Raw genomic sequence first — 20,666 nt, forward strand, 5'->3', positions numbered from 1 at the left:
TTCTCAGTTGTCACGCTTTATTTTCCTGTGCATTTGGGTACCTTGTTCAGCATCCAGCAGGCCCTTCCAGCAAGTTAAACAGAGTTTTTTGCAAGAATAAAACATACAGATTCAAATCAGAGCAGGTCGTGACTATCATCACTCATTTGGTTTTGCCCAAGTGTTCAGCTCAGACAAAAGTGCACATATTTCAGATGCTTCATTTGAAAATGCCCTGGTATTTTAGACACAATATATTAACTTATTTTATAAATTGATCTGGTCACCAGTAGCCAAAATAACTCTTTCATATACACACACACACATTCTAATCCGATGAGAACATGTTCGGACATTTGTAGTTTTGCAATGCACAACTGGCTTCTCAAGTTACATTTGGAATGCTTTGAGTTTTTGTGGTTCAAGATACTCTTTGACGCTTGCTGCAGTTGTTTCAATTGTGATCACTATGTTTATATTTTTTTTCCCCATTAGATTGATAATTTCATCTTAAACCCAAAGCATCAACAAAGCAGCTTGAGAAACCTTCATTCAATTAGGCCGCCTCAACAAGCTGAGAGGCAAAACAAGACAAGGGGGACTTCATTCGCATTTCATGTCCATGTGATCTTTGCTAAATCTTGTAATTTTCTCATTACGAGTGAGGAGAAGTTCAGTGACCCCACAGAAACATTCAAAAGTTGGATTGTGACACACTTGTAGAAAGGAAGAGAGCAGAGGAGAGTAAAACCATGACAAATTAAAGGAGAAAACAAATAAAAATTGACAAACACAAGAGAGTAGAGGATACTTTTAAGTATTTTTAGGTTAACTTTTTTTGTTAAAATTTATGATTTTAGTTGTTTATATTATGTCAAAAAATTCTAAGTATAACAGTAATAGCAGCAGTTTTTTTTTTATTTTTGGGTGGGACTCTGTTTACTGGTTGAATGGGCTGACGGGAGCTGAGCTCAAGACACCTGAAGCAATTTGGGGGACGGATTGTGCTCATCAAAACCAACTAAACCATGGAGGTCAAAGTGAAACATCATTTCAGAGGCTGCATATGATTGGAGAATTTTATCCAACGTTTGCTGTTGCTTGGAGGTTTTTGGACATGAATAACTTGATTGCTTTTAGGTTCAAAAGATCGGAAGGAGATTGGTTGCGATGAGCACAGTTGGGAGCGCTTTCTACGAGGCACAGATTGACTGCAATGGAGGGCAGGGGGAGGACCTGCCTTCCAGTTGTGACGTCAGGATCCCGAGGCCTCCCTCTGCACTTGCTGGTGTTGCGGTCCCCATGGCAGGTGCTGGCCCCTCTTGGATGGCGGCAGTCATGACACCGTCTTCGTTGTACAGGCGCTTGATCCCATCGTAGAAGTCGTCCACCTCCATCTCCTCCACCTTAAGACATGGAGATGGAGCATGGATATTATATTATTATTATTATTTTAAAAAAAAGGTCATTTGGGGGTTATACAAATGAAATGGACTTAATCCTACAACATATTGATATAAGCATGGCAGTTGGGGGCGCTGTTACCTTGCGCTTTGTTGAGGCCTTGCAGCGCATGGTGACTTTGTGCAGGCGGTTGAGGTGACCCGCCGGTTTGGAAGGAGAGAGGAGTGCCGTCAGGTTGCCGCGGTTGGGGGTGGACAGGGTGGTGCTGAAGCGCTGCTGGTGCCTTTCCTCCTCTCCGGCTGCTGGCGTGGAAGACTCAACAGAGGAAGTGATGTTCCCTGAAGAGAAGAGGGAAAATAATAATGAATAAGAGACACTGAGGTGGAATGACCCGCCGGAACATCTTGTGTTCGACACTCTAAGTGCGAGGCTGTGAGATTGTATACCCAGAGAGTCCTGGGCTGGAGGCTGCAAGTTGGTTTGGCTCCGAAGGGGGTGGTAGATGTAGACAGTGTTTGAAGGCAGGGAAGCCCGAGGCGCGCAAAGACTACTCGCAACCAGTTCTCGACTTTGAATCAACTCTGAGGTGTCGATCTAAGAAGAGGAAAAAAGAAAAAGAAATCATCTATGAAGGATTTCTCCACAAAATACAGGTATTTACTCTCATCTGACCCTTGACTGGAACCATATGCACATTCTAGTAAGTTACTAGAAGCAGTCCTATAGTCAAATACTCAAACACGCTACACTCCTGGAATTCTATTTGATGCTGAGTCGACAAACGCGTACTTCCTCGTAGCCGAAGGAGGTTTGTGTCGTAAACGTAACACAGTGCTTCCATGGCGCCCCTTGACATCGTTCGGGAGAAGCGATGATATTGGAGGTATACAATTCCAAAAGTTGGAGTCTGTTCTCGATACCCACACCATTTCGAATCTCCACGCATCAAGTAGCGATAAAACGTTTGCCGCATAGTTGCACCGAGTGAGCTTTTCTTTTCTTTTTTTTGGGGGATTGACACATTTGAAGGAGCTGCAGTACCTGCGCCTTCCTGAGCAGTTCGATGGTGACGGCCAGCCAGTCGGGGCAGCAGCTCTCCAGCTCCAGAGTGATGAGGGCCAAGGCCAGCATGGATCCTCTCAGCTATATGACAAAAGGGACAAACTTATACAGTACATGCACAAGTCCGACATATAGAAGTACAGGAAAAAACACAAAAAAATGAGTCAAGCGCACGGCAGAAGCAAGCAGATAATCCGCGGTCGAGTTATGTACGGTATACATATTAGGGCCCGACCGATCAATTGACCCGCCGATTTAATCCGCCAATATTGGCTCTTTCATAATGTTCAAACTTCCTTGCAGGCCCCCCCCAAAAGATTATTTGCCTTCGTTAAACAAATACTATTCACCCAAGTATTGTAAAACGGTCAAATGCTCTGCCTGTAAATCAAATCTTTATTGTTAAATGTTAATTTATAAATTTAATATTGAATTAATCTGTCCATTCATTGCTAATCGGAATTCTATCCTGCCAAATATGGGAATCGGTCTTTAAAAAAATTAATAAATAAAAATCCCCATTGGTTGGGCCCTAATATGCCATTGTAATATTTCCTCAAGTTGTACCTGAATGAGCGAGTGGTCAGCCAAACAGCGGTATAGTCGTCTTGTGAGCAGGGCAAGATGCTGAGAGCGGTTCAGTCCCAGCAACGAGTCCAAAAACCCAGAACAACATGACAACACCATTGCATGGAACTATGGAAGAGGTAGAAACGATGGGGGAAAAGATTGAAAAATACGATTTTTTTTTCATCAATTATAAAAAATTATTCAAAACAAATCAATTAACCTATTATTCGATGAGATAAATGAATGCAAAGAGAAGAAATGTATTTAAAATCTACGGACAAATGACATTTCGAGGTTACAAAAACATCGTCAATACGCAGTGCAAGCTATGCTCGAGATTGTTTTACACTTATGGCCACTCACTGTTTTACACACAAATATTTACTGTAGGTGTGACTTTGCTACTGTGTTAGCAAAGGAAAGTCAGAATAGGCAAAGGTTCCGGATGACGACGGTGGCCCGTCGTAATCCGTCAACAATTAGTGCTTTAAATCTAACTGACGTCATGTAGGAGACTGTGTGCAGCATGTGGAAAGACGCACAATATGCAGGAAGTCCAGCGGCGTGGCGCTGTGAAGATCCCAGTTGAGTTTGTCAAGGATGATTCTTTCCATCCTCAGGATTTCGGATGGCGAACAGCCACAGCTGCTGGACACAACCAACTCCCTCAGAGAGGGCACACACTGGGGGAGACACACACACACACACACGCACGTCTTCAAGTGTAACGGACAGCGATTGAACTTATTGCATAACTTTTCTACGGGAAATGTTTGTGTTCATATTGTGTTTGTATTGACCTCATCCTCCTCACAGGTCTTGATAGCCAGGAAGAAGGAAGCAATAGCAATGCAGCGGAGGTACTTTGGACGAGCCTGAAGGCAAAGAATAAAATCCGACACAAAAGACATTTGTATTAAATCATGACTACTATACATCGTTTTATGCTACACTCCACCCCCCCCAACACACACACACACACTTTAATAATGGCAATTTAATTATTCCATCAAAACTGTTAACTGTACATCTCAGGGCATTGGCATACCTTGATGGAAGCCAGGAAGCGATCCAGAATGCTAACAGCTAACACCAAAGTCTCCGGGTACAGCTGCAGTCTGTCATGGAGCTCTGTCAGCCAGCACACGGCCTTGTCCCGCTGAGTCGGGGAGATATCTGTATCCTTCGTGAAAAGACAGGAAATATGAACCTTGCATCACACTGTCATGGATTTGTTTTAGTCCTTTGGATTAATCCTATTCTGTTCTGGCAGAGAAAAAAATATATAAAAGATAAATACAACGTGAGAAGGTATCACAGTAGGGTTGGCCAATGATAGGGCTTGGCGATTTGATTAAAAAGTGTATCAAGACATAAGTATATCAGTCAATATCAACATATTGGAATGATTTATTTTGAAAATGTAACATTTAATCTTAAGTAAGAGGGTAAAACAGCTATGAAAAAGTAAAATCAACTGGTCAATTTAAAGGTGACATAAAGGTTTTTCTAAACAGTGTCCTTAGTAGGGCGGGGCGAAAGACAACTTGCATTTTGTTTTATTGAGTTCTATTGCAGTCGACCAAAGCCCTCACCTGTGAGGAGGGCTTCTTTGGCACATAGACCCTCCACATCTTGGCTTCCCTAGACATGGCCTTTTCGAGAAGAAAAGCCAGTCTGTGGACTCCCCAGGGTTCGGAGAACTTCATTCCTTCTCACCCTGGTTAAGCCTTCCTCCCCACTGGATACAGCTACCTGCAAGATGATAGAACTCAATTGTACTCGTTCATTTCAAACAAAAGCTGGGTTAGGCTTGGTATCAACTCGCGTAACATTGTGATGCGCGGATTGGTAGATAGATAAGATAGGTAGATATGGCTATTCATGACAGCAATGTCTGTAGATTGTTGCGTAGCCAGTCATTATCTTTATGTGTCTTACGAAAGCTTACTAAATAAATGATAAACATAGGGAGTGGCTTTCTGCTAAATCTACTGTTATTCCCCGGAACCGGGCTAATGAGTTTCCGTCGAACGAGCCAGCTTGTTGACCTGACGTCACAAAATAAATTGAAACTTCTCTTCGACGTGTAGCAATGGAATTGTGTTCGAGAGCCTTATGAATAGATCCGACCCGGATCAGCGGTTGTATTTTGACAAAAGAAAGCACGTTTGCTACGACAAGCGTGCTAAACGAATGCTTACGCCATTTAAATAGCTGCCGTGGATCCAGGAAGTAGACGGCACCCCGAGCCTTACCTCCCCTGCGAAGCGGAGAAAACCACGGTTGGATTTCATCCGGTCCACTCAGTTCCGAGATAAATAAAGTCAGGGAAATCGGGGACCCGCGTTTTCGCCTAGTCGTCCATCTTGGCTTCCATTGGGGGCCTTATAGTAAAATATAAAAATAAAGTTGGGGAAAGGAGACAGCGAGTGTCCGCTTCCGAAGAGGGGACTGGGGGAAGAGAGAAGGAAACAAACCCCGCCTCTCTCTTGGCCCCGGGCCAATGGGAGAATAAAGAAAAGCATTCGTGTGACCGAGACATTTTTTATATCTTTCAGAGATTTTCACTTACTTATTTAGCTGGATCTTTATTTAAGCAACTTCCAAACACTAACATTTGCGGAATATTCGCACAGTGGAGCGCAAATCCACGAGATACATCGGTGTACTTGACTGATCAGTTGTATAACATTCATAACGTTTTTTTATGTTATGGGTCGTACATTTACACAGTGCATCATATCTTTTTCCACGGTAAACTACTCATGTAATTTGTTTTTTTTGGATTGAGTCTGTCTGTTGCGATCATGAATCACACAGTAGCCTAGAGAGAATTTGACTGAGAAAAATACATTTGTGAAGAGATCTACCCGAAACCCTTACGTAATGCAATATTTTGCGACGAGCCTCCATCTCAGATCAAGAGCCAATCAAAAACGCCTATTTTGGGCGGATTATTTGAACGTGAAAATGCGCGGCTCGGTGATTGGGTAATAAAAACGTCAATCCAAAAACAGTCGTCTTTTGTTCAAGGTCGGTAATATTCCAGTTCCAGTGGTAGCTTTCGACAAGGTGATAATATATTTGTCGTGTGACATACTGTAGCATTATGTCAATGATTGTTATGACCTCGGCCTAAATAAAACTATAATAATGTCTGTAATAATGTACGTATTACGCTTGAACGTTAAAGCCGCTACGGCCGGAGGCGATTTCTGGTTCTACCCCAATGTCACGATTGGTTCATCTGACGTGACGTAATTGGTGGGCGTATGTATTAGCAACATCAACAAAAGGGAGAATAGAGAAAGGAGACGGACCGCAGCAAAAACACAAGACTACACCACCCGAATACAACAGAGATGTGGATCTAATTTGCTTTAAAAGGTAGGATGAGTTTCCAGGGATTATTGAGATATTACACAGACGCTGCGATGAATTTATTCTGTCTGCGAATCGGCAGAGAAAATTAACGGAGGAAAGTAAAGGAATGCCAATTTTACATTGGCTAAATCTAAATTAGAAGAGTAATCGAACGATCATCAAATATTCACAGTGTCTCTTATTCGATGAATGTATCACCAAAGTTGTGTTTAATGCGTGCAGTTTCGAAAACTGTATTCAAGTCAAATCTCCAGTTTCGTCTCTACACGGAAAACAGGCATTCCGCTAATATTTCGTTCTTTTTTTAACGTTGGTTCGGAGAAAAATAGCAATTTAACATCAGTTTGCAAGCACAGTATTCCCCTGACAACCATCTGTGTATTTTTCACTTGGACGTTGCTGGTATCCTCGGGATCTTGCTCTGTCCAAGGAACGTTTTTAAACCATAGCAATACAGGAACAAAACACATGAATATACAGTATATAATATGTATTATTGTGCCATAATGTTGAAAACGTTTGTTTTGGTGTCAATGACGCCGAAGTAGGGGAGAATGTTTTGCAGTTTGAGGAATCGGAAAAAACAGCCCCTCCCCCGCTCCGAAGGGAAGATTTAAAAGGTTCTCGAGCTGCAGTCAACGACAGATTCAGCTCCCTCGGTTGCCATCTATTAAGTCAAGAAAACGGAACTGAACCTTGAGTCGTTTTTTTAATGTGCGTTTTACGGGCCAAATAAACAAGCGACGCCGTCAAAAAGGACCGTTGTTTTGTTTGTTTTTTGCTCTGGGGCCCAGAAGGCGTTCACTCCCGAGAAATCTGACACCCGGGTCCAGTTGTGGGGAAGTGGGCCGGCCTGCGAGCTGCGCTCGTCACTTCTTTCCTAAAGCAGGTCAACATTCTGGACCAGTATAGGGGTAGATATCAGTGACAACACACACCACACCGACCAGAATTACATAAGTGTTTTTGCTCCTGTAGTGAGAAGACGAGAGTGCCAGCTGAGACATGGATGCCTTCAAACTGATGAAGGAACTGCGGGCCAACTATGAGCTGGAGGTCTATTATCTCCCCAAGGAGACAGGCCTGAGTCTCATTGAGTCCACTAATCAGGTGAGTCTACTGGCTCGACTTTCAATAAAACTATTTCTTCCTTGACTATTTCTTCTTAACTGTACTCAGATGACATAACCATAACTTGCTGTTGTAAACTGTGACTCTGAATTTCATAAAAAAAATAAAATAAATTAAGAGACCAATTAAATGCCAGCTCAGATGTGCTGTGACCCACTTTGCAAGTGCAACATTTCCCAACCTTTGTGCGCCCAAGGCAAATCTTTTCCTCTCTTTCTTTCAATCCATCCACCCATCCTCACAAGGGTCCGGAGTGTGCCTGAATCGACGGTGTGGAATTTGCATGTTCTCCTTGCGCTCGCTTGAGTAAAATCTAAAATCAATGGAAGACTCGAAATTGGCCATAGGCACACACGTGAATATGAGGGCAGGATTGTGTAAAATAAAATTGCGTTGATTTTCCAGAAGGACGGGCGGATCTCAGCCAAGTGCAGAGATGCCAAAGTGGAGGACTTGTGGAGTCTGACCAGCTTCTTTGGCTACAGCACGCAGACCTTCGTCCTGGCTGTGAACCTGCTTGACAGATTCTTGGCCATGATGAGGGTACGAGATGCTCCTATTTCAACGGTTACAGTTTAAAAGTGTTTTTTGAGGGGAACTGGTGATACAACATGGGATCATCGTTAAGTATGAAAAAACCCCCCAGCATATATCTATTTCAGATCCAACCGAAGCACTTGTCCTGCGTCAGCCTGAGCTGCCTCCACATGGCCGCCAAAATGACGGAGGAGGAATGCAACCTCGCGTCCACGGACGAGCTCATCCGCATCGGGCAGTGCCGCTTCAGTGTGTCCGACCTCGGTCGGATGGAGAAGATCATCACGGAGAAGCTCGGCTTCAAGTCCAAATCTGTCACGGCCTTGACCTTTCTGCACTTGTACCATCGGATTGCACTATCTCACTCCACGGAGAGGTAAGGAGGAACCTCAGAACTGTGAACCAGAAATGCACATCACGAAGGCACCGTGCTGCCCCAGATAGAACCGACTCCAATCAAAACAGACGTGCTGCCAGCTTGCACTCGCAGCTACTAAATAAAAACAATAGTTGTATGTAACAAAGAAGCCTTCAACTATTTTCAATCTGGAAATATTTCATGACACGCTTGACATATCCCCCCCCCCCCCCCCCCCGCCGCCATTTGGGCCTTTCTGCCGCCTGCAAATTCAACTCTCGCTCGACGTTTTCTGCTGCCAGCGCGTACAAAACCTCTTTGTTTTTGCTCGGCGGCGCTTTTCCACCGCACTCGGCGTTGTTTGTGTGAGCAGAACCGTCTCGCTTTGGGCCAGCAGTCGACTATCAGAAGGTTGCGTCTGGCTGAAGCACGCTGATAAGATTTATTGCCGACATCCACACTTGCATAATCAGCTGGCGGGTCATGTTTGTGTTTTGCAACACACCATGCGAGACGTGAAATACGTGAGCGGCGTTTCAATCGCTTATTTTAATATCGTCGTGTAGCAGCAGAAGTAAAAAAAAAAAAAAGTACCTTCTTTCTAATTTGGTGGGACGATGCTGCCAAGTCTGAAGTGAATTGACGCTCATCACTCGTGTGAACAGGAAGGAGACGTTGAGCCTGGAGACGCTGGAGGCTCAGCTCAAAGCCTGCCTGTGCCGGATCTCCTTCTCCAAAGCCAAGGTGGGAATTCACGGCCGACGTCGTCAACTTGCATCGACGGTGGCTGAATTACAAGTGATGCACGCGTCAAAACCGCCATTTAACATTTTCTTTTGCCTTTCTCGTCCCCTTCCATCTAGCCGTCTGTCCTGGCCTTGTCGCTCCTGAGGCAGCAGATCGAAGCCATTCAGTCGCAGGACATGTTGGAAATAGCCCGTCACATCCAGAGACACCTGAAGGTAAACAAAACACCGTAGAACAAGAAACGACGATGGCCGTAGTTACGTTACGACAGCGGCCCCCAACCGCCGGTCCGCGGACGGGTACCGGACCTCGGCCCGCACGGCGACAGACCTGCGAGCGACACGACTTCCGAAGTTGAAGCTATTTTGACAGGAGGCGTTCCTCTCCAGAGCGACGTGGAGGACGAAGCCGTCGTGCGTGCGATGTCGTCAAAAACGAGGCGATACGAGAAACCTGTTGAATCATTTGAACACGTAGCAAAAATGCGAGCGGAGCTCGAACGGACTGCCCACGTAAACGCGAGCAGTTTCGTCGCCAAGAACTAGTCGGCGGCCACCGGATGGAGGCAGCGATCAATCGTGTCATCTTTTGATCAGTCCCATTCGCAAGTAGCAATGATGCGAACCATATCAAGTTACCAAGTATGGTTCATCGCTCTCTCAAGTGCTACTATTGTCCACCGATGCTAAAACGTCACCAAAGCAAAGTGAGTGGTTGGTATCATAACAACTCTGAGCACTCACCGGAGACTTTGTAAGCGGCGAGTTGTGAGCCTCCTTGCATGTGTACAAACTAGCCATGTTTATTCTTAGCCAGGCTGCGATCCAATAAACGTTCTTCTCCTGTCTGTGGAGGTACGTGTTTATGTGAGATGTCATTTAGTGGTAATTCTATCAAGACACACATGCTCATTTTGCAAAAAGTCAAACCGTGAAATTGGATGTTGGGTTCGAACAAAATGAGCCTATTAGAAAGTTGTCTTCGTTTTCCCAATTTTTAGCTTTTCGAATATTCCCAAGTTGCTTTGACATTCCAAAGAGTACGTCGTCACTCGAATATGTCGTGATTGAGCTCCAAAGAAGTATTCACCCTCCTATTTATTTTTTTCTTTAACCTGCAGATCTGAAAAAGGGAACCAGTTGCACATTTGGAAGCTCGAGTGTGTACATATTTACGGTGGACGGTTGGTCAAAGGGGGGCAAACCGGGCTAATGGTTCTGCTGCCTGTTTGGTTTCAGATTGCAGACAGCGAGCTCCTGTTGTGGCGCGGTCAAGTTGCTCAGTGCTTGTCGGACTACGCCTCTCCGGAGTGCAGCAAACCCAATCATAGGAAACTGCAGTGGATCGTGTCGCGTCGGACCGCCCAGAACCTACACAGCAGTTATCGCAGCGTACCCGAACTGCCCACCATCCCCGAGTGCTGCTGGGATGAGAGTGAGAGGTGAGAGTCACGACATACCCGTGCAGCCTGGCTGTCAGGTTCGCAACCCCCCCCCCCCACCCCCTCCACCCCCGCTTAGTTCTCGCTACCTCAAATAGTGTCTGGTCTGCAGACCCGAAGCACCGGGCAACCAATAGTAGGATCTTCAAAAGAATTCTCAAATGAGCCAGACACGGGTGCACTCATGCCCAAAATCGTCATGCAACAGCAAGTTCGACTCAGCTGGAAAATACCAAACACGCCTTCTGGTGACGCGTTCAATGAAAAAGAAACCAAGCCCAAGGGTCAACACAGACATTCAAGTTTCTACAGCAAGCAAATGAGTGTTTTTTTGTTTTTTTTTTACGAGCACGCTCACGTCATTCTAAAGAAACTGCAACACCACACACGGCGCTGCAACAGTGCGTCACACAGTCGTGGCCAGTTTACGTGACATCACGCGAGGCCTCGCCCTTTGGTGCAACAAGGGTTTTTCCAAACCATCCGGCTAATGTTGAAACGGAGGAGGAAAGAGGAACTTGACTCAGTGGCCACATATATTAGTTCTGCGTCAATCTCTGCGAGCTAAATAATCATGTTCAATTTTAGGAGATATTAAATTGTTTGGCACCTCTCCGAGCTTTTAATGAGATCAATATTAGAAACTGGCTTGGCTGATATAATTACCGGTGAGAGTATTTATTTCTATTTTGGTTTTCAGCCATCCAAACAGGAAGTGCATCACCCACAGGGTATGTCAACAAACCCGGTGACGTTGAGTTTTACATCAGGTGTGACTGACTGACTGCCAGTCAGCTGACACATGTGACTGCAAACATTTTTGCGCAACGCAACGAGCCGACAGTCAAGTGGAAGTTAGAAAAGCATTTTTTTTTAATTTATTTTTTGCTGCGTCATGCATGTCAGAAAATTGCGAATATATGTTCGGCAAATCTTTACATTTTAAGATGTCCTGACTTTTCTGTACATAAAACACTACTATTTGTGCGTAGACAAATTAAAACCGTGTGTTTTGTTTTTTTTCAGTGAGGACTCCTGCGAGGACATGATGAGTTCGGGCGAGGAGTCCCTCAGCAGCTCACTTGGCAGCGATGGCGAAGGGCCCTTTTTTCCGGCGCACCTCCGCCACCAATACCTCAACGCCTGACGTCGCCGTGCCTCACGCCCACCCCAGAATGTTCGACTTTTAATTTATTGTCTGATAAGCTCCGGTGCGAGAAGTGAATTGCACAACAACTGGCAGCTGAGCAGACGTGCATTTCTAGATTTTTAGTTAGATGTGTCGGTGGTACATTCCAAGATACAGAATAGGTTGAAGACACTCTGGTTGGTTGGGGTGCAAGAACTGCTCTCAGATCGGAGCCAAAAAAAAAAAAAAAAAAACACTGTTCAGTTGTTGTCAGGAACTTTAATTTAGCTCAAATGTGGCATGCATAGAAAGTGTTGACTGTTAATCAAAGATGAATTAGTTTACTGATCCACAGAAGCCGAGGGCAGCTGCAGTTGCAAATATCTGAATTTGATCCGGTTGCATTTCAAGTCTTTCATTTTGAACGAGACTTTTTAGAGTTCTCAATTTTATTTTTCGTGCATATGTAGACTGAGTGACAATATCTTGTGAACTTATTCCGTTGAAATTCCAACGAGTCCTGAGACGTGTTGACTCAAAATAGGAGGCCATGAATTTATTGGACCATCAGCAGCAGTAAGGATGGAAACTGGTCAACTAAATTAGGACATTCGGGTTTGACTGAATACTTTGAGTGACTGCAACTGCCCTCGACTTCTGAGTTTGTTCATTTTGCACAGTTTGTAATTTGTGTCTTGGAAGCATTTGGTGTCTTTGGGGAAAACGTGTGTGAGACAAATGTTTTGTTTGTTTTTCTTGCGGAACATTTTTCTTGACTCTCCTGAGGCCATTTACTCAAAGTGCAGCAAAGAGCACTTTACTCTCCCTATAGAGAGTCAAACACTGTTGACTCATTTGGTGAGTGTGTTATTTGTGATAGTGTGCGGGGGTTTTTTTTTTTTTTTTTTGGGGTTTGTTTGTTTTTTAAACCCCAAAGTTAAAGTTGCCAATTTTAGATGTAGCTTAAAAAACGTTTTGAAAATTGTCCAAAAAGAATGTTGTGTGGAACAAACTGATGCTGAAATTAACATGTTGAAAAAAAAATCCAGAAATGCATAGAAAAATGTAAAATTGTAAATGATGTACAAAAAAAAATTATAGTCCTTTGTAGATATTATGTTAATTTATTCTTTTGTCACATGTACTTGGAAAAAAAAAACATCTTATAAAAAGGTTATTTTTTAAACACTTTGGCTCTCTTATTTTTACCGTGTCAAAATACAGTGAAGCGGCAACCTAAATTTAGCTCATCTACGATGGACTGATGCAAAGTTCTGTGGTCTGACGAGTCCACATTTCAATTTTTTAAAATGTTCTTAGCAGTACAGCTGCAACACAACTCAGATCAGGTTCTACTGTACTGATTCTCGGAAACGGGACTGAAACCCAGAAACAGTCGACAGCCATGATCAGTGTTGGACGAGAAAATTGCAGCGGTGTTACATTCCAACTGAGAATGGACTTGAAGTAGCTCTCGCCACCTGCCTTAACTGGTGTCGCAACTTTGCGCTTCACCTCACCCCCCCCCCCCAAACTGTCAAGCTGCCCTCCGTGGAGATGAGAAGTTATGCTGAAGATAAAGTCACTCTCAACCTCTGACAAACTGACCGAAGTAGCTGATTAAACGGTTTCTTGAAATAGGTTGAACAGGCACATGTCATCAAATGGAATTAGTCACTTTACCGATTGCAAATATCAGCATCCATGATTCAATTCATCACTGGATAGTCCACATCTGCACATTGCATTGACACGCGCCCGCACACATTGAATATAAAAATGTCACTTGGTCCTACCGAATCCAGCATGCACCGCGTCTTCTGCCTTGTGAGGGGTTCCGGGGAGTGGAAGATCCATCCGGCTTGTGAGCGTGCGTGCTTGCTTTTTGGGTGCGAATTAAAAACCATAATCCATTTCATCGTATCTTGAGGTCGCCAGGTCGTAAAAACGACGTGCAAAAAGAGCAGAGACATTCAGTCCCTGAAGTCACATTGGTTGCTTTGGGGGTTGGGAAGGTTTCAGGTTCCATAAATCCATGACTGATGGAATGACTTGATTTTGTTAAACAAAACAAAAACACACATCTAACTGAATACTGTATATGGGATGGGATGGGGGGGGGGGGGGACTCAAAATGTTTTTCAGCCAAAAATGTCAAGACTGCATTTTGAACATGGGGCAATGAAAAAAAAATCAAAATCCCATACGCGCCTTCTTTTTCTTGGGTTGTGAAGACTGTGACCAAGGCCGCCCCAGTGAACTCTGGGAGAGGGGCAGAGACTGGGAGGAGTGGCGCACTGGCCCACGTAAAGGCCGCTCCGCATCAAAGTCGTAGTCGTGTTGAGCGGGATCGTCCTGCGTGCACAACAGGAATGACTAGAATGCGCAGTGTTGTTTTGCGTCCACTTTGTCCAACAAGGTACGGCACCTTTTTCAGGGGAGGAGAACTGGCAACTTTTTCAGCTGTTGTCGCTCATATTATCATTTCAGGAAAGCGACTGAATCCACTATAAAAGAAATCGCGCCCCCCCTAGCCAGGCCCGATTGATATTGCTCAACATGGCGGCTTGGTATTTTAACTGCAGTTGCAACGTTGCGCCACTATGGAGGCGCTATACCAACAAGCAGTTCACGGGAAAGACTTGGAATAACTCTAGACGAAGAAAGACATCGAATAATTGAAGAAAAACAAGAATGTGAAAAACCCAGTTACCTGTGATCCAAAGAGAGAGGCGAGGTAGTCCTCCGCAGGGCGTTTGCTTCTCTTCTGACCGGATGGCACCGAGTCAAGTTGGACGGTCTTTGACGGGGTGAGGACGATTGGCGTCGGCAAGTTGGCGTCAGCCAGCACGGCGGCGGCCGTCTTTGCTCTCGGCGCCTCACTCTCCATCGTGCCCTCCGTCTCCAGCCTTTCTGTTTCCGAGGCCACCCCGGAGGACCAGCCCGTAAAGTCCGAGTAATCATCCAGCTCGGACTGGTAGGTGATTGATGAAGTGAAGCTTTCCGAAAGCGCCAGCCGTCGCCCGGCGGATCGCATCCTTGCCTCCCTTTCCTTCCTCCTCCGCCTTCGGAGAGCATTCCTCTTGAATTCCTTGTTCAGGCCCAGCCGGTTTTCCCACCACGCTGTCCACTTCTCCTCGTCTCGCCAGGCCAGGGTCAGACGCTGACTGAGATCGTCGGGCCACGCTTCCGCGTCCACCTGCTCGGGAAACGGCACCACATCGGAAGAGGCGGAGCTTCTCACCAGCGGGGAACGGTCGGACATGCACAAACTCAGTTGACATCTCATACTCTTCACGTGGCTCTCTTGGGACAGTTCTCTCATTTTGTCGCCGGTCAGACTGAAGAGACCGCCGGTGTTGACGGTGACTTGGTGCGGGCAGCGCGGACGCGGCTTCTTTTTGTGGCTCTTGCGCATTAGTTTTTGGAGCCAGCGTTTCCACGTGTTGAGAGCATCTTCGCTGAGTTTTACTGAAGTCTGCTGGAGAGGTCGATGACCATGAGTCAAGTTGATGTGCGTGTCCTGAACGCCGCTTGGCTGTCCTGGGCCATTGGCTGCACCGTTAGCATTTTCATTTTCTCCATCTGCACTCAATCCGTGCTTGGGTTCTTGATCATCATTGACGAACAACTGGAGGTTGAACCCTTTCAGGTTTCGTCCTCTCCATCGTGTCTCTGAATCCTCAGAACCGGTGTCCGAGTTATCGAAATCCCCGTGGGGTTTTCTCTCTGGTGTGTCAGCCACAAATCTGTGAAGGACTGCGCCTTGGGTCGGCGGAATGACGTCCTCGTCGCCGGACGTGTCGGGAACCGTCAACTGAGAATGCGCAATGTGAGGCGCTGAAGATTCTCTTCCCGTTTCCGGGGTACTTTCCAGCGTTGCGGGTGGAGGCTTTCGGGAGTTTGTTTCAGGGAGGGCTTCATCCTCCGTCGCTGGGGGCGAGGAGCTGTCCGGCTGCTCGTGTTCAAGGATCTGGTAGAAAATATCGCCTGCCTCGGTCAGCTGGAGCACACAGATGCAATCATAGCTTCCATCTCTGGCACTCCTTTGGATACACGTTAGACCTAGGAATGTGAAAACGTGAATTTTAACGGGAGGAGCATTGCCGAGTGCTTCTCAGAACCATTGGTGCTTTCTGATCCGAAGATCAATCGATTTGTTCCGACTGTTTCGATTACTCTTACGGCCTTGTGAATGGCATTCAATCCCGGTAAACAAAGAGTCATTGTGAACTATCCGCACCTGCAGGCGACGAGGTCAGCCTGTCCGCTGCCGTGTCCTCGCGGTGCGGGATCTGGACGGGAAGGTGCTCGAGGCTATCGCGAGGCCGAAGTAGCGACTGCGGTGGACCCGCGCTGACGCACGCTTCTGTTCTGCCACCTGAACATGTCAACATGCAGAGACTGGCGAACGGCTCGGGGAATATAACCCCCCCCCCCCCCCCCCAACCCCACCCCAGTAATTCCAGACCTGAGTACTGCAGCTGTGTGACTTCCTGAGAGCTCTGCGAACCCAGGAAAACCTTTGCGGTGCGAGCTCTGCTCCCGGATGACGATACACCGGGAAGGACGTGACAGAACATCGGCGGGGAATGCATCATGTGATCCATCTTCAGCACCGGCAAGCGGGGAAACCGCTCGTCGATAATGTAGGCCGAGTACTAAGAGTGAAATGGAAGGTCAAATCTATTTTTCTCCCAGACTGCATGACATGAAGCAAAGATGTCAAGAGACCTTCGATTGAAAGCGGTGGCTTAAATTGAGACGCGTACCTGAGTGGTGACGAGATGGTGAAATGCGTGAACCTCAGCCAGATATTTCGAGAGGATAAGCCTCTCTCCAGCCCTGCACGCTGCAGTGCTGCTGATGCTAAACAGCGTGCGATTGGAGGCGGGACTCGTCTGGGCGTGACAAAACAGGAGCCGATGTGTGGCGCGTTCTATTTCCCCAAAGTTTTGTTGTGTTCAATCTCACCCTGATATCGCAGAGTTCCGCGCCGGTCCTGTCAGCGTAGAGCATCACCCGCGGATGGGCAGAGAATTCACACCATCGCCATGACGACTTAGCATTAAAGTAAAGATTGCTGTTGTCCTCCCAAACCTTTTGGATTCTGACACGGTGGGGAGGGAAATATGAAAATCGAACCTTAATTTTGGACCGACTTTTGCCTTGAGCTAACATCTTCCTTGCTAAGGAGAAAGCCACCGGAAATGCTCTTACCCTTTGCCAACAGTCCACAGGTTTACGATTCCACTTTCACTTGCCACCAAAACTTCACCTAAAACGTGAGGACTAATGACATAAAAATACATTTTTTTTTGAAACAGAGATGAAATATTTATCTTTGCATTATTTTGTCTCGGGCCCTATAGATTACTTTTCACTCTCGGAACAGCTTACCTGACAGTAACACAACTGGCAACCTCTTTGGTGTTTACAACTTGCAGCAAACACGGTTCTTCTCTGTCGCTAAATCTCCAAAGGCCACACAAACGATCCGAGCGCACAGCAACACAACCTAGAGATAGAAACGTATCAAAACGGGATCGCGCGACCTCCCATTGGACTGACGATGTGTTTCTCTGCCTTACAAATGTTGAACAAGGACGCTGAGCTGATCTGCCGGATGGGGCCTTTCAGTTGGAAGCCGAACGGTTTGCTTTTGCTGGAGTTCAAGGAGAAACATTTGTCTGGCTGGAGCTCCCACGCCACCCTGTGGAAGTCTGAGGTACTGCTTTAAGAACCATCACTGCCACACTTTCAGCAGTTAGCCGAGCTGGGTAACTGGAACCGAGCTTTTCATGAGCAAGAACAACCAAATAGACAAACATTTTTCCTGAGAAGTACACTGGATGGCGATGGGACATTCTTTTTTTAATGGTGTGTCCTGATGAGAAACCATTCAAGGATGAATTCAAGGATACTGAGCTGGTCCATTCCCCGGTTTCCAGGATAGAGGAGACAGCCATGTTGAGAGTCTCCAACTTGGCAGAAGGGGATGAAGTTGAGTGCGCCCCCTGTGGCTCCTTCATAGAACAGCTGGCGGTCTCTCTGCTCCGTCAGTTCCTCATACAACAGCGAGCCCAGGAGCTCCGGCGGGACATTTTGCACCACATCTGACAGCAAAGCACTGTATCCCTGAAGTGATCTGGAGCAATATGAGCGGTGACATCTGCGAAGCAACAAGAAATGTCAGAAAACCTCCGCCAGACATTTACTAGCGTTTGCATTGTGACACTTACAATGGAAAATTCAGCAGGTCAAGGAACCGTTTGATCTTCCACGTGTGAACCGCATCCCTGTGTTGACGCTGTCATTTACACACAATGCACAACAACAATTTTAGCGACTAATCGCATAACTACCTTCTTCTCCCCAAGGTAACCCACAAAAAAATAGACAAGAGTCAGAGAATGTTGCCGCTGACTCTGAAGCACTGCAATGAAGAGTTCATGATGAAGTTAGTTGGGTCGTTCTAATCAACAGATTTTTGTTTTTTTAAATAACAAAGCAAAAACCACCTGTTTCCTTCCATGCTTAAAATAGAAATTGTCCCCCAGAACTTCACTTATGCATCCAAAGGCATCTTGGCAATGATCGATGTAGAAGTTCTGCATCTACAGATGACAGATTTCAAGAACATGTAAAAACATTCATGAATAGAGAAGCGAGATGTCAAACTGCACTCACGTGCTCTGTGAAGTCCAGTGGATTGGGAAGAGTTGAAGACCAAATGAGAGCTGAACATTGGGGAAAATAAATATAAATAAATAAAATATGGAAAATTATTTGAAAGCGTCACTTAATTGATTCGGATTTCATTTCAGAAAGTGTGAGGGGGTAAGGGGGTGTCTTTTTAGATAGGGTATTTACAACATGTTTTAAATTGTTAGTTTTTCGCCAATTTCTAAAAACAGTATGTAAAATGGCACTGAGCAGAATTTTCAAGTCAACAACTATTTGAATGATTAAAATGTTTTACCTCCCTCTGATAATGGGATTTTTTTTCAGAAATAAAAAAATTGTTTTTGTTCCAATGCACAGTTCCAAATGATTTGCATACACTATTTAGTAAATTTTGATAACTTTTGAACATAATTTGCATAATCATTTGGGAAATCAAATTTGCAGCAACAAATTTGTCCACGTATGTAAATAGCAGCTGTCAGTCACTCACAGTTATTTGGTTTGAGGAGGGGAATCGGTGCCGGTTCTCTGTGACGCCAAATCTCCCCTTTCACCTGATGTCTGGATGTAAAGGTCCAGTTGTTTGGAGGTCCAGAGCCGCCCTGAAACCACAACGTGCTTTTTATGATTACTATCAAGATTATTAGTGGTGGGAAGTGACGGGGAAATACCTTGTTACTGTACGGTTAGTTTTCAGGTATCTGGACTTTGAATATTTACTTTTCTGACGTGATATTACCTTTAAAAAGGAAGTTCAATGACTACTTCCACCAAATTCTTCCTCAGGCAAACAGCTCAATTTCTACTTAAGCACAAAGTTCCACGTCACGTATGTGTCAGTGTCACATTTTGCACCGCCCCTCACGTGCAGCTGACAGAGGCATTCAAAATATTAGACACGTCACAGGAGTCTTGCAAAGACTCAGTGGTTATCTCTGGAAATGTCTCACACGGCGCTCGAATTAAATTCAATCTCAACAGACTTTGCTCAAAAACCAACCTGAGGTTGGACCAGATCGTAACTGCCCCAAATTTCAGCACAAGATTTCTGCGAGCCGTCTGGTGGTCCACTGTTGTAGAATGAGGGGAAAAGCTGCGGTGGGAAGTGGTAATCCATTTTCTTTGCATTAACCGATTTGGAAGATGTTTCGAGTTTGAATGGTAGCAAGCCCCTCGCTGTGCCACAGAACACGTCGGAATATGTTCAGGCTTGAGATTCGGCTAACGCTAGCAGGTTGTAGTTGCAGCATAAAAAAATTGGCTTCTTCTTTCTTGGTCGAATCATCTCGACAATCAGTCATTCAATTGGACGTCATATTAAAAAATAATAATAAACCTTCCCCTCCCTGTGCCACGGAACACGTCTGAATATGTTCAGGCTTGAGATTCGGCTAACGCTAGCAGGTTGTAGTTGCAGCATAAAAAATAGGCTTCTTCTTTCTTGGTCGAATCATCTCGACAATCAGTCATTCAATTGGACGTCATATTAAAAAATTAATGAACCTTTCCCGAAACGTTAAAACTTGCAGCATGTTAAACTGTCAGTAAGTCCTCCATCCACGTTTGCATGGCCAGCACGTGTGTGAGTCGACTGGTTGAATTTCCAAACTTGGAAAAGCTTTTGAACTTACTTCCGGTTTCAAAGTGTAGAAACCGGAAGTAAGTACAAAAGCTGTTCGCTTGTGGTAACCGGAAGTATTTGTATGGCTGCCACAATAAGAGTGTGAACATGACAACATGACAACGCTGATACGTCAGTTGGCTTTCATGCCAGGATGAATCCACTAAGATTGTAAAAATTATAATATGCTAAATATTCTGGAGCTCTGGGTTTGAATCTCGGCACCTCCTCCTGCTCGCGTGGGTGCTCGTCTTCTCCAAAAACATGCAGGTTAATTTTAAGTGGAAATGTTAGAATATGGTGTCACGATTGAAATTAATATGCATGATTATTTGTGAGTGATTTGAGGCCTATGTTTGCCCGGTGGTTGGCGGGCAATGAGTCCAGGGTGTAGGCCTAGTCAACTACGATAGGCTCCAGTAAATTCAGTATTGTAGAAAATGAATGGATTGATGATAACATTATAAGCAACCAACCCAAAGGCAAAAGAAAGGCCATAGTTCACCAACATTGTGCCCTCGGGTCTCAGGTAGCCCCTAAGGAATACATAAATGTCCCACGCAGCGCTCAAATTGAAAAAGGTTGGAATAAGATCAATTAGCCGGGAGGTGGC

General features: G+C 45.3%; 3 protein-coding genes across 7 annotated transcripts; 1 reads left to right on the top strand and 2 right to left on the bottom strand.

The window, feature by feature from the left end:
- ccni (cyclin I) lies at positions 1–5,489 on the bottom strand. The gene is made up of 10 exons (XM_086135166.1): positions 5,274–5,489; positions 4,611–4,770; positions 4,064–4,198; positions 3,816–3,890; positions 3,558–3,698; positions 3,013–3,141; positions 2,425–2,526; positions 1,830–1,977; positions 1,525–1,721; positions 1–1,385 (listed from the first exon to the last, which is right to left on the bottom strand). Exons 2-10 carry the CDS (start codon positions 4,722–4,724, stop codon positions 1,173–1,175), a joined length of 1,254 nt encoding a protein of 417 aa, XP_085991292.1. The 5' UTR covers positions 4,725–4,770; positions 5,274–5,489; the 3' UTR covers positions 1–1,172.
- A 777-nt stretch (positions 5,490–6,266) lies between these two features.
- ccng2 (cyclin G2) lies at positions 6,267–12,933 on the top strand. Of its 5 annotated transcripts, none has more exons than XM_086134750.1 (9): positions 6,294–6,405; positions 7,200–7,316; positions 7,381–7,512; positions 7,939–8,076; positions 8,196–8,446; positions 9,094–9,172; positions 9,292–9,390; positions 10,414–10,616; positions 11,643–12,933. In XM_086134750.1, exons 3-9 carry the CDS (start codon positions 7,408–7,410, stop codon positions 11,761–11,763), a joined length of 996 nt encoding a protein of 331 aa, XP_085990876.1. In that variant the 5' UTR covers positions 6,294–6,405; positions 7,200–7,316; positions 7,381–7,407; the 3' UTR covers positions 11,764–12,933. The 5 variants fall into 5 exon arrangements, with proteins under 5 accessions (XP_085990872.1, XP_085990876.1, XP_085990877.1 ...); XM_086134751.1 differs by having other exon boundaries at positions 7,200–7,291; XM_086134747.1 differs by having other exon boundaries at positions 6,323–6,405; positions 7,197–7,316.
- On the bottom strand, positions 12,924–20,046 carry taf1c (TATA-box binding protein associated factor, RNA polymerase I subunit C). Its single transcript, XM_086134745.1, has 15 exons — positions 19,433–20,046; positions 18,923–19,034; positions 18,436–18,485; positions 18,267–18,362; positions 17,988–18,055; positions 17,670–17,917; positions 17,337–17,468; positions 17,146–17,263; positions 16,966–17,037; positions 16,720–16,855; positions 16,518–16,646; positions 16,217–16,406; positions 15,989–16,126; positions 14,459–15,810; positions 12,924–14,100 (listed from the first exon to the last, which is right to left on the bottom strand). Exons 1-15 carry the CDS (start codon positions 19,547–19,549, stop codon positions 13,939–13,941), a joined length of 3,120 nt encoding a protein of 1,039 aa, XP_085990871.1. The 5' UTR covers positions 19,550–20,046; the 3' UTR covers positions 12,924–13,938.
- Positions 20,047–20,666: the final 620 nt, after the last annotated feature.

This window comes from Hippocampus guttulatus, chromosome 17, assembly GCF_054856545.1.
Source record: "Hippocampus guttulatus isolate MCC_2025c chromosome 17, RoL_Hgut_1.0, whole genome shotgun sequence".
Lineage (NCBI taxonomy): Eukaryota > Metazoa > Chordata > Actinopteri > Syngnathiformes > Syngnathidae > Hippocampus > Hippocampus guttulatus.

What these genes read in the sequence shown, in the direction of transcription:
- taf1c (XM_086134745.1), bottom strand. Translation starts at nt 19,549, where the DNA reads ATGGATTACCACTTCCCACCGCAGCTTTTCCCCTCATTCTACAACAGT. An exon ending in CACTGGACTTCACAGAGCAC is followed by an intron (nt 18,363 to 18,435) that starts GTGAGTGCAGTT and finishes TGTCATCTGTAG; the next exon opens with ATGCAGAACTTCTACATCGA. An exon ending in CCTCTCTCTTTGGATCACAG is followed by an intron (nt 14,101 to 14,458) that starts GTAACTGGGTTT and finishes TTGTGCACGCAG; the next exon opens with GACGATCCCGCTCAACACGA.
- ccni (XM_086135166.1), bottom strand. Translation starts at nt 4,724, where the DNA reads ATGAAGTTCTCCGAACCCTGGGGAGTCCACAGACTGGCTTTTCTTCTC. An exon ending in GCTTCCTGGCTTCCATCAAG is followed by an intron (nt 3,891 to 4,063) that starts GTATGCCAATGC and finishes CTTTGCCTTCAG; the next exon opens with GCTCGTCCAAAGTACCTCCG. An exon ending in AACTGCTCAGGAAGGCGCAG is followed by an intron (nt 1,978 to 2,424) that starts GTACTGCAGCTC and finishes TCCTCTTCTTAG; the next exon opens with ATCGACACCTCAGAGTTGAT.
- ccng2 (XM_086134746.1), top strand. Translation starts at nt 7,408, where the DNA reads ATGGATGCCTTCAAACTGATGAAGGAACTGCGGGCCAACTATGAGCTG. An exon ending in GATTCTTGGCCATGATGAGG is followed by an intron (nt 8,077 to 8,195) that starts GTACGAGATGCT and finishes TATCTATTTCAG; the next exon opens with ATCCAACCGAAGCACTTGTC. An exon ending in TCTCCTTCTCCAAAGCCAAG is followed by an intron (nt 9,173 to 9,291) that starts GTGGGAATTCAC and finishes CCTTCCATCTAG; the next exon opens with CCGTCTGTCCTGGCCTTGTC.